The sequence below is a fragment of the Sturnira hondurensis genome, unplaced genomic scaffold (genome assembly GCF_014824575.4).
Source record: "Sturnira hondurensis isolate 20B ecotype Veracruz unplaced genomic scaffold, ASM1482457v3 Scaffold0014302, whole genome shotgun sequence".
NCBI lineage: Eukaryota > Metazoa > Chordata > Mammalia > Chiroptera > Phyllostomidae > Sturnira > Sturnira hondurensis.
This window is the reverse complement of record NW_028086933.1, coordinates 5536428-5549566: the sequence shown is the minus strand read 5'-3', so window position 1 is coordinate 5549566 and position 13139 is coordinate 5536428. Positions and strand designations below refer to the sequence as shown.

General features: G+C 40.9%; 1 protein-coding gene across 1 annotated transcript in view; it reads right to left on the bottom strand.

Annotated features, from left to right (window-relative positions):
- The window catches only part of TMEM26 (transmembrane protein 26), a 35046-nt gene extending 22581 nt beyond the window's left edge, over window positions 1-12465 (bottom strand). The window contains exon 1 of the mRNA XM_037062705.1: window positions 11980-12465. Within this exon, the coding sequence (XP_036918600.1) occupies window positions 11980-12170 (191 nt within the window). The 5' untranslated portion in view covers window positions 12171-12465. The remainder of the gene's footprint in view (window positions 1-11979) is intronic.
- Window positions 12466-13139: the final 674 nt, after the last annotated feature.

The window sequence follows — 13139 nt, the reverse complement described above, 5'->3', positions numbered from 1 at the left end:
AATAGACCACCTCAAGGTCAAAATTGTAAGTAAATGTAATTTTGTTAAAACACTTGTAATACATACATGTGATGGTTTAAAATGACCTGAAAAATAGAAATGTTAACTGTTCACCCAGTAGAATTATTTGAGATTTAATGTTACTGAAACCCTACTATTATAATCGAGAAGGGGAAAGTGAAGAAATCTAAATGGAAGAGAACATTTACAATAGACTTCTTAAAGGCTTTCAACCCTTTCACTAACATCTCCTTTCAACTTCTGGGAAGAGGAATAGAGAAAGGATAAAAGAAAGAGTTTTTTAAAAATCAATATTTAATATAAATACTCCTCCACTTTGGATTTCTGGCAGAAACCAATTTTGAAACAAAAGGTTATGGATCACATTATTAAAATTTGACTTGGAAGATGGCGGGCTGCAGAGAGATATCAACGGCTCCCAATTTAACATGTTCTTGAAGAGAAAAGACACAATTAATTTTTGACATTACATATCAAAGGAAACATCAGGGAAGAATATTTCCTTTGTGAGACTGAGAAAGGAATTCTAGTTGGAGGGACAGTCGGAATATGTCAGTGTTTGTCTGGCTACCTCACACGCTGGCTGGACAGCACTTCCGCTGACCTCTCTTGGGGCTGATTTTGGGGATTGTCCACCCTAACGACGCCATCACAATAATAACCGAGGGAAACCATAGACTGAAAATACAATTGCTCTTGAAAGAGGTTAAAAATAAAACAAGCAATCCCCCATACCATTTTTTGTGCACGAGATTAATTTCTATAATTGGAAAAAATGCAATCCTGTTTCAACTTATTTTCTCTAACTAGGAATCTAGTTATGTTAATAAGATTTTTTAAAAAGAAAGAAAAGAAAAGGTCAAGATCCAAGGTTTTCTGTGTTGCCCACTATAGGAAATCTAAATTCTACAAACTGATATTCCAAGTTCCCACTGTCTAGTCTTGTCTCCAGTTCTTCCTCTTCCTTGATCACATCCTACCAAGCTAAGCTACTTGAAACCAGCTGTATAGTTCCCACTTGCTGTGTATTTAGAAAAAAAAATGTTTTGGAAACCTGCCCTGACATCAGTCCTTCTTCATTAGAGTTATCTGACATAAGTAAAAGGGAGTAGAAAGAAGGAATCACAATGAGGGCCCAAGAATTAATCACATTCAACTCCTGAGAGTCTGTCTGACTCCATAATCTTTCTCGAGGCTATTATTTCCCACCCTCTGAATCTAACACTTTAGAGGAGTTCCTGGAATTTCAAAAGGCTTCCAGGTAGAGTTACTAATGAAATGCATAGAACCACGTAGTGATAAAGAGCAAATCAGCCTCAGGAGTTTCCTTCTCTCTTTCCTCTCTCTCTAATTCTCTAGTAGCAGGCCATAGCAGGGGTACAACTCAAATTCTCAAAAAAAACACGTATGGAGAAAATGAAAGTTTTATTTAGAGAAGTATTAACATATTTTATTTTGGCTATGAAGAATAAATTTCAGCCATATATGCTTTGTTTGACCGTGGGTTCCCACTAGGAACAGAGCGCTCTATGCACCTTTAGCTTGGCTAGTCTCAGAAGAGACGTTCTGAAATGGCTTTATAGCAAATGTCCCTTCCAAGTATGACTACTTGCTTTGGAATGCCCTTTCTTTACATCTCTACCCAATCAACATCAAACTGTTATTCCAAAGGCATACTGGGAATTAATCTTGTATTTCTCCTGTGACCCAACACATTCTCCTCTGTTTTATAGTTACGGGTATATGGGTCGTGTCCTTTGAGGAATTATTACACTGCAGCAGAAATTTCACAGACCCCAAATTTGAACCTTGCTTCTTCCGTTCATTCATCTTTGGAAAATCACTAACTTTCCTGAGACTCTATATACCCTTGTCTATAAAATAGGGATAATAATACCCATCTCATAGGGCGATAGTGAGGATTAAACAAGACAGTGTGGGTTATGTACGTGAGTTGCTGTTTCATAGAGGCTTAGCTCTGCAAATACACTCATGGCTGAAAGAGGACCCAGAGGATACCCGCTTAGAAGACTGTCTACGAATAGCTTATAATCAAACCTCTTTTTAAACTATGGTTCTCAAAACTAAACCTATTTAAGACTCCTTGAATTGAGGGAAGTTGTTTGTACTTCTGAGGATGTCATTATGCCTTAACTTAATATTCACTTGTCAAAGCAATTACTGTCAGTCACATAGCCGTGGTTCACACAGGCCATCTGCCCCGCACGACCTACAAAACGCTGCCCAGTCAAGGCTCTGCCTACCTCTTGGGCTCTGTTGCTTGCCAGTCTTCCTCACTGTGCTCCTCTGACAGTGTCTTTCTTTCAGTTCTGGAAATAAAGCTAAGTGCCTTCCTAACTCAGGATTTCACTGATGTATTTCTCTCCCTTGAAATACCTCTCTCTCACTTTTCACCTGATTATTTCCTTCTCATAGCTCATGTTAGCTATACGGGACTCTACAGAAAAACTTTTCTCGCTCCTGCAATCTAAATTAGATCTTGTTCTGCTTGTCCCTCGGCGCTCTTTACTTTAAACCTATATTTTTCAAAATGTATCATTATGCATGTACATATGTGTATATATATATATGTACACGTGCCTAGGCACTGCTGTCTCCCAGCGATTCTAAGCAATAAAGCACACGAGCTGCATCTGTCTGCTCGTCATCATATCCTCATCTCCTTCCACACGTCATAGCACATGGTGGGCTCCCTGCAAATACGTAGTGATTTCATGAGGTCGTGGTTGATTTACAGTTCCTACTTACCATTCCTACTTTCTTACCACTCTGCTGCTGGTTTGACTGGAAATCTCTTCCTGAAATACCACCATGAATTGATTTTATCGGAAGGTTTACTGAAGGAAAGTAATTGTTTTGTTCTTGTATGGACTTAATATTATTTTGCTGCAGTGAAAGATTTTAACATTTCAAGGTGACATTTTAGCCATTACCTATTATTTGGAAGGTTTGCCATATTTTGGGTACTGCATCGCCAGTGTGATTCATTTTTGGAACCAAAGAGAAATGTGAGTTCTAAAAATCGAAAGCTAGGCTCTGTCCTACCTTGTTGTATATAACTAATGAAATTGGATGGCCTTTTAGCAGCTACCAAATCATTTTATTCCATCTTCATGTCTTAGCAACATCAGAAGAGAGTGGGCACCACCATGACTGGTGTGGCACGGTTGGCTAGGCGTGGGCTGCAACGAGAAAGGTTGCTTGATGCCAGCCGGTGCCCATGCCTGGATTGCTGGCCAGCTCCCGGGTGGGGCCAGCAAGAGGCAGACGATGGTTGTTTCTCTCACACATCAGTGTTTCTCTCTCTCTCTTTCTCCCTTCTTCCCCCTCTCTCTAAAAATAAATAAATAAATAAATTTAAAAAGTAAGTGGCCAAGAACTTTGAATGAAGACTAATCCCAGAGATGAGTCTAGCCAACTCAAAAATAAATTAAGTTCTGGATACTAATTTATAAAAGTAAGATATACTATTCATAGACTAACAAAAACTGATAAATGTGTGAGTAAATGAACAAGACACATCCGAGTGGAAAATATTTACGAAATTGAGAATACCCTATTACTAATAAGCTACCTGCCCTCAGAAACTCATTTATTACAGTACCAATTACAGTACCAACAACACAGAAGGAGCCCAGCATTAATACTCCAATGACAAATTACCTTGCCTTTGCTCAGATATTTTTTCTAAATTAAAACCTTCCTAAAGATATTCTTTCCCTCCACAGAAATTTTTGTGTTTTTTTTTTTCACGGACCATAGCCACATATCAATTCTTTATAAAGTACCCGGCAGAAGCACCAACTTAAAGGATTTTTTCTTTATTTGTTTATGGACTAATTTACTAATCAAAAATGTTTATGATACATAGGTCTTGCTACATGCTAGATACTGCTCTGAGCTCTTAAAGAGCTATGATCATTGTATTTCTTTTCAGTTCATTTCCTCCAAAAATGAAACATTATTTATCATAAAAGTTGTCATTTCAACAAATTATAATGTTTTTCAAAAAATGATTATGTCATGACACTTAGCAATTTAGCCCTGCTATGAAATTATATTTACTTCAACTCACCATTAGTCTAGAATTAGGATTCCATTTTCATCATTCTAAAAATGACACTCCATTGCTTTATTATTGAAAAAGTAACATTTGTTCATTTTAGAAACATATAACAATAAAAAGAAGCAAATAGGAGAAAAATTAGCCATATTACCAACTAGGCTGTTCAGCTTTGTTCTCTACAAATGAAGATTCTAGTCTTACAATTATATGCATAAAACTGAAAATAGATAAGATTTAAGTGAAGCTAAAATAATGTTCCAAAAATTATTTCAATGTGAATTGTAATTTTCATTTCACAGTATTTCCTACTCTACAAAGGGGAGTGGACTTTTAAGAATACTAGACCTAAGTTTCAAAATCTTACATTAAGCTGCCTTGAGTGTTCTCAATAAAGTTTCTGGAGCACTTTAAAATAATAGGCCTACTTTCATGGAAATCAAAAAAGTAGGTCAATTTACCCTTTTGTGGGCCCCTAAACCCTGTCTAACAATGTAAGAACTGTCTGTCCTCCTTACATGCACTGGGACTGCTTTCTCTAAGTGGGCCTTAACATACACGATTTCCACCTGGGCTGCTCAGCAAGGGCCCTTCTGTGACGACAGGGGCAAGGAGTAGCCAGTACAACAGCCTCAACGTGTCATCCACACCTCTTCAGCCCCCCAACATGCACCTTGTGTTCTTGCAGAACACACAATCCTCAAACACCTGCTACATCACAAATCTGACTCCAGCCACTAACCCATTGTCTTCTGAATTAGAAGGCTGCTCACAATCACCGCCCTCCAAGATCCCTCCATCTGTGTCTGCCCACTAAGGAGGGAGGGAAGCTGCAAGTAAATGGCCATAAGTTCATGAGAACTACCCCCAAATGGAGAATTAAGTATGGAGTGTGTGTGTTTTAATAGGTGCCAGCATCAGATGATATGAATGCTTTGTCGGGATCTGACGGGGGAGCAATTGAATAGCCCGAACAGAAAAGATGAGGAGGAATTTCAAATGGGTTGGGAATGCTCACTGCAATGAAAGCATTCTTTATACTTCCAAACCCCTTAAAGAATGTCCACATTTATGTTTTGTCAAAGGAAAGACTACTTTGGAAGGTGAACATTAAGGCTCTGAATTATAATTTTCATTGTTGTTGCCCATTTGAAAAATAAATCTATAATCCCAAATTATGCTATAAACCAGTTGTAGTAGTACTTTATACTTCATTTAACTTAAAATTTTCCAAGAGAATACCTAAAACAAGAACAAGCTATATTAAAATTGAAGTCCCCCACATTCAAACCTCAATAGTATACTCCAGTAGGATTAAACTAGTTCCAGGAACAAAACATGGATCAATTTTAGGATCTAGGTATAATTTTTCTCATAAAATTACTGAGGCAAAGCAAATCCTGACATCTTCCTAAATGAATTGGTTCCAACTGAAACCTTAAGTACTGCCATCACGATACCCCCTGAGCTGGAAAAGCCCTTGTCTCTTCTCTCCACTATTGTAAATCCACCAGCTACTTCAAAGGCCAGTAAATAAATCACCTAAAGAAATTGTCCTTGTCCAACAAGCCTACCATACTGATTGTATCTTGTTCAGCAGCCTCTCTGCACTCCTGAACTTGAATTGTGGAAAGTTCTTTGGTACTCAGAATGTTGTTCTCAATAACTGCATGCATTTTAGATTCCTTCAAGACCACCATCATAGCCCCTGGTACAACACAGTAAATGATTGTTTAATGAATAAGTGAACATAAGCACTAGTGACTACAGGAATTTTAATGGTTTCTGGAGGGTAGAATGCATTATGGGTATTATTTACGTAAGACTTTATTTCATGTCATCCTATAAAAGACAATGATATTTAGTTCTGTTCTGTAGAAGGATTGGTTTTTCTCTTTAGGAGTAAAATATAGACAATTTAGAAAATTTTCCCCCTTCTGTTTTCTTTTACATTCCATTTTGGTTGAAAAGGATGTCTGCTTATGTAAGAGTGTCTTTGACTATGTCCCTGTGTAGTCCGAACTTTCCTACATTTTGTTCTAAGCAAGATTATACCAACGCTCATTAGCAGGTCACCTGGGATCTACCTAATTTGGAAAAAGAAAAAAACATTGTGACTCTCTACTATAGGGGATCTTTGACATTAAAAATGTATGTAATTGTGTGGTGCACAGGCAAAACCTGATTTGTTTATTGACAGGCGAGAATTTAGTAATTTAATTTAGTCCTGCAATGGGGAATCTTTCTCTAAGCTGTGGCTTTCTGATTGGCCAGTAAGAACAAGAATGGTACCAACAGGGCTGTTGTTGGGGGCGAGTGAGGGATTATGCTTGTCATGCGGATGCCTGGCTCAAAAAATTGAGTGCTCACCAGAAGCTAGGAATTGGTTTTGTGATTTATTATCACTAGTTGTGGCCTTAGATAAACAATCTAACCTTGCTGTGCGATAAAGTCTTCATTATAAAATGGTGCTAAAGGTGTAAACTAACTCATAGAGCCATGGCAAGAATTGCATAAAAAAAAATGAATGCAGAGCAGGCTGGGAGTATTGTCCGTACTCAATAATTGATACCTGTGACCACCTCCATTATCGCCATCACTTTCATCATATTCTTATATCTATTATTAACAGGCTGTCAGAAAATGGCCCAACCACTTTATTAAGAGGCTATTTCATGTGGATCAAACAGGTGTGAGGGACGGGAGGCTCAAACAGGGAAATGAAAAGGCTGAGGGGTACTGCAAAACACGACCTGGCAGCAGCGCTGATGTAAATCTTTAGCAAGATTTACTCTTGCTGTATGTGCTTTTTACAAAATGCATTAAAGAGAGGACATGTTCTTTTGTCCTAAGTATTAGTAACGTCTATCCTAATAAGTGAACAACATTAAATCAGCTGTCTACCAGTTACCTCTTTGAGGCCGGTCAGACAAATGGAAGATAAAACATAACACACTCCCCTTTCCTAAACAACTATGGATAGAAGGCTAATATAGGGAGAAGAGAAACAAAATTGGTTTCCACCTTGGCATTTTATATTAACAAGCTGTCTGTCCTTAATATTATTTGAATATGAGTTTCAAAAAGTTCATTTTGATACCCGTGTATATAAAAATACTATTTAAAAAGTTCTGGTTTTCTTTAACACAATGTTTTATACATCCCAGGTTTAACTCTCCCGATACCCGTATTTTCAGAATAGTGTGGGGCATGCACGGGGGAGAATAATGCTTCATGTGAAGATGAATTTTCCATTGTGGGAAAAGAAGTTTCCAACTTCCAACTATTCAGATTTGTCCTGAGAAGGTAGGCATAATAATGCCACCACTGCGAGGAGGAGAAGTGCATGGAGTTTAGCAGTAGGGATAGATGGATACTGGCTCGTGGGAGCTTCCCACACTTATTTGCTCTTTGCTCTTCTCCCAGTCAAGGGAAGAAGTTACAAAATATTATAACCTTAATTTTCAGTTCTAAATGTCTCAGTTGAACATAGTCATGGACAAAGCAAAGACATTCATTGTTCAAAGGTTCAGCTTCCTAGGGAGTCCCATTACACGGGCATAGTTATGGTTTGGATCCCAAGTCCATTATGAAATCTAAAAAATGACTTTTTCTTGGGAGTGAGCATGGTACTAATTCAAGTTAGCATAAAACCACGACTCAGATCATTAAAAACATAGTCATTTGCTGGTAACGTTCACATGTGCTTCCCAAAAGGACACAAATTTAAGTCACCCTTTTGCATTGAGCTCAAGGTGCAGGAGATAAAACGCACACACACAACTGCATGTGGAGATAACAAATACTATAGAACTCTGGATACACAGTGTAGGTGGCATGGATCAGTCCAATGCACAGTGGAAAATGTTACTGGAATAACCAAAATGCTAAGGAGAGGTTTCAAGAAGTATGAGCAGCAAGTGTGAACAAGGGGAGAAATAGTCTGTCTTCTGAGAGAATCTCCAGGGCTCAAGTTGGCCAAATGGAAATCTCAGCGTCTTTTTCCCAATCCTTCCATTTCATCCTCTCTGATATCCTAAAATGTCATCAGGAAAAAGGGTGCTTTCACTACTTTATTTCCTTTCTGGCACTTTTATAAACAATTTTGGTGGAGGAAGATACACAATTTCAAATACTATGGAATTACATCACACAGAGCTCTCCTACCCTACTCAAAGCTTATTCAAGATATACTTCATATGTTTCCTAACTCTAGGTTTTTCATCTCTGCTGTTGAACCATCTAAATACAATTGAGTAATCAAAACAGATTTCATGGAGGTTTTTTTTTTTTTTTTACAAAATTGGTTTAAATTTGAAATCAATTTAGGATAGAATCTCTTCTGATTCCTAATTTATCTTTTTCATTCTCAGTTGGTAGATGCCCAGACATTTCTAACACATGATGTTTCAAATGAGATATGTTAAAGATATGAAATTTAGAAGAAATTTTTTACTTGGATGCAGGATACACAGGGAGGAGGAGAGATACGCAGGAGAAGAAGATAAGGAAGTCAGTGTTTATCTGTCTTCGGCGAGTATGCCCCAAAGCACATTTCGCTCTCCCCTCTCTCAACTTTTCATCTCCTTGGCTGTTCCCACGTCTGGCTCCTTCTCTTCTTTGACGGACTCAGCTTAGATATCTTCTCCCCAGAGAGGCCCCTCTGACCATCTAGTGGGAACTTCCCCCTGGTTCTCTGTCCCCCTATAAGCCATACCCCTTTAGGCCTTCTTAGTTCTGATAATTCATTTGCTTACCTGCTTATTGTTACACATTTGCTGACTTGTTATTTACTTCTGTATTTTCCGAGTCCCCTGATTAAAACGTCAGTTCTTTCAGGGCAGGGTTTTTCCTGTGTTATTCACCTGCGTATTCTTGGCACTCAAACAATGTCTAACACACGTTGGATGTTTCCCATGTCTTTGTCGAATGAAGACTGATAAGGCTCTGTACTTGCTCCACAGAAGTCCGCCCAGGTCTCCCCACACTCACCAACCTCAGGATGTCCTTTACACACGCAGCCTCTGCACCCCTGTCTCTTAGCCACTTTTCCTGCCACAGATCAATGCTGTGGAGGCCCCTCTCGCTCTGCTCCCCACTGCAGTGCTCCTCACCACATCTTTTCTCCTCTGAATTGTTGCAGTCTTAATATTCCTCCTCTCCCAGTTACCAAGTGATCCTAAGGAAAATGATTAAGCAGCTCTGTCCCTCTGCTTTCTCATCTAAAAATGGGTGAAAACAGAGAAACAAAATAATTGTACCTTCTATCAGTATCAGATGGGATAATCTGTACAAAACATTGAAAGCACCTAGAAAATAATAAATACTAAATGTCATAATTATTCCCACACATGTGAGCACTTAATTAAAATGCCAACTTTTCTTTTAATATCCCGGGTGTGTTTGTTTGCTGTTTCCTCAGCCTGCTCGTGCAGTGGCTAGCATATTAGCAGCATGCGTACAAATTAGGCAACTCAACAAATAGTCGTCTGACTGCTCTTAATAAAGAGGGAAAGAGAGATAATGAAGAAAGGTGACCTAGCAGGTGAAATATTTTATTAACTCATTTATATGTACCTGTATTCCTCAAATTTTGAGGAAGAAAGGCCAGTGTTTCAAAGTCTGTACTTTTGCCAATAAATCCAATGTAAATTTCTACTTGTTCTCAGATACTGTCTGCTTTCAAGTGAACAGGGTTCAAATATGCCACAGTCTTGGGGAATATTTTATCACTATTGTGTGGAAAGCAATTAAAATACTATCTGTCTTCAGTTTGATTTCACCTTGATGGTAACTCACAAGTCCATTGGATGGTTTCCCAGTTAACAGAAAATCAAGCAAAATGACACTAGTTTCTATCTTATAGAAGTATAAGTAAATTGGCAGGTGAGATTAATAAATGGTCGGTGGAATGGAACAAATTCCACTAGCACACATTTATTGCACTTAACAAGGGGTGTGTAGTTGGCTGACCCTCTCTATCCTATAGAATTCCGATGAGTTAAACTTCTCCAACTGGCAAGTTTTCAGGGTTGATGTAATGCTGTCTGTCCCTGGACGGCTGAGCTCAGCAGCTCTGGTTCCATTTTCCTTTCCAAAGGATAGCTGAAGAAACATTCTTTGGACAAGCGTAATATGTTTGCTACATTTTAAGAAATTTTGTTCACATTTTCCTCTGTAACTCTGTTTATTGTCCCGTGATTTCTGTAGATTTCATTTTGGGGGGCCAGGTGCCAAATACAGTAAAAGAATGATGTTCAAAGGAGCCCAGGGTAATCTAAAGGAGGGGCATGGATCTGATGTTCCAGAAAGGAAATTTGTACCTCCTGTGGGTACAGCATCCAGGCACTGCTTGGTTGACTGATACTCAGTATGGGGGGCTTTCTCCTTCTTCTCCTTCTTAACTTGTAAATAGACAGTCTATTTAACTGATACCTATGGTAGTTTTTGGACAAGTACTCTTTTTTCTTTTTTGTATTTTCTTTCCATTACCATTTTCTCCCATGTCCTCTTCCGCCTCCCCACTCCCCACAATCACCACATTGCCACACTGTAGTCCAAGCCCATGGGTTCTCTTTTTTTTTCTTTTTTGCTCAGTCTCTCCACCCCTCTAATCCACGCCACCCCCACCCCTGAGCTGTCATACATCACTCCTGTAGCCTTATTTTCCAGACAATACACCATACACCATGGACACCCTTCTAGGTCAATAGCTAAAATCTAGTCATAGTTTTTAACATCAGCAAAATATTTTAGAAAATTTTCAAGAGTGAATTTAAGCAAGATTTACATTGTTTTAAGAGACAACACTCACCCCTCCCCCATCCCCTGCACTCTCATGAAACGCGGTCTTTTGTAGAACTACAGATATGCAGAACTATAGAGAGGGTTTTTTTTCTTTTAATGTGGTGGCTAACTATAATTTCATACTGTGTGTTATTCTTGAATTGGCTAGTACCTTTTTCTTTCTTATAAAATTATGTAGTTTTTTAAAGTATTGACATATATGAAAGCACAGCCTCATTGTTTTTAAAAATTAATACAGGAAGAAACCTGTCTTGGAGAAGTTTTGGGATGAAATCTGCAAGTGGAGGGATGGAGGTGGGGACTCTTTGTAAATGGCAAGAGAATCTTTTCCTCATTTCTTCTCTTGCCATTCAAGTCTTTGGGGGAGGAAAGAAAGCATAGTGCAGAGCCTGTAATTCTTGCACGTTGAGATTAAGTCTGAACCACCCCCTGCTCGTCCCTCCACCGGCGTGGCACCCCATCTGAAACAAGATGGGCCGAAGGGTCCCAAGTTCCCAAGCATCCAACCCCAGACACTGGAAGCTGGTGCCCTGTTGGGGAAGGAAGAGAAGCGGCTGAAATGCCGGCCGGGTCTTCTCGCCCTTCATCGCTGCCCCACGCACACAACCTCTTGCTAAAGTCCCTGATGCCCAGCAAAGGGCATTCCCACACCTGCATGCACGCAGAGTAACCCCGCACAACCACACACACTAAATACAGAAAGCAGGACACATGGGCATCTTCTTGCCCCCAAGACTCCCTGATTTGGAGCACGTTCTGCAAAGAAGGCAAGCGCTTCCCCTTTTTTTCTCCTCAAATTTTCCAAGTTGCCCAACCTGGGACTGGGTGACGCGTGACTGTGACTCGAGCCTTCCTAGTGTGGCTCTGGGACCAGGAGGCACTCCCTCGTGCCAAAGAGAAGCGCAAGCATCTCGCGCTCCTTCTAAGCTCCAAGCGAGGACAAAGGGGATCCGAATCGAGTAAAGGGTCGGAGGGCTTCGGGGAGAAGGTCTCTTGGGCTACCTGCGAGCAACATAGGGGACAATACCCGGGGACTCCGCGCTCTCCCTTTCCCGGGGTGTGCTCACCATTTGTAGCCTCTGCCGCGCTTGAACTTGAGGGTGAGCGCAGTCTCCAGAAAGAGCAAGAGGGTGAGCAGCGACAGCAGCAAGTACATCGGCTCCTCATATACCTTGGCCACTCTCCAGACCCCAACCAGCGAGTGCAGGAAGAACAGCAGCCGGGTGACCAGCGCGTTGAACAGGACCAGTCCCTCCATGCTGGCTGGCGCGCTCTGCCCTCCCGCTCACTCGTGCCCCACGGACCCCGCCAAGAGCGACTGACCCCGTCCGTCCGTGAGCAGGAATGTGACAGTTCCGAGACCTGCTGCCACTGTGGTTCCTCCTCACCCTCCCGCGCGCTTAGAACAGGAGAGAGTAGCTCGCCCCTCCCCCAAACTTCCTGAGAACTCTTCAAAGAGCTGGAGACTCCAAGTCCAGCTTGTCAGGACTGCTGGGCTTTCCCGGGAGATAGGGGCCCGCAGTCCCAGCTCCTGGGCGTTATTCTCCACTGCTGCCCATCCCCTTCCCAGTCCCCGGAGCTAGTCTCCACCTCTGCCCTCTCCCCACCCCCAGTACCAACCCTCCCCCCCACCTCCTCCGAGTCCCCAAGAACTTCATACTCCAAGGGATTGGATAGAGGAGAGAAGTGGACTGAAGGTCAAGGTGCTGCATAGCCAAAAAGGGGAGGAGGACGCATCTGGGTCACCTTCTCCTGGCTTTTCCAACTGAAGTACCTGAACTCCCTCACACTTCCTACGTAGGAGGTAAAGCTCTCATGGGGACTCTAAACTGGGAAGGAGAAGAGCCAAGGATTCTGCTGTCTGAGCAGTTTTAGAAAAGAGGTTCCTGCCCAGTTTGAAGAACTAAAACTTCAAGGAATAGAAGAACTCGCACTTTCTCGTAGAAGAACACTGGGCTTTCTGAGAGCTCTCTACACCTCATAAATGGGAAACCGGGCGTCTTCTGTTCTTCAGACACAGTGTTAATAAAGAAAAGAAATAGTCTTTATTATGTCATCTGCCCCCCTCACCCCCTACCCCCACCCCCACCCCATTTTTTTCGGAAAGCATATAGTAGCAAGACAAGAAGGCAGAGGGGAAACTGAGGGAGGAGACCGAAGAGAGAGCTAAGGGTTAGCCTAGAAGAAATTTACGAAGCAGGGAACTAACTACACCTTGAGATCAATG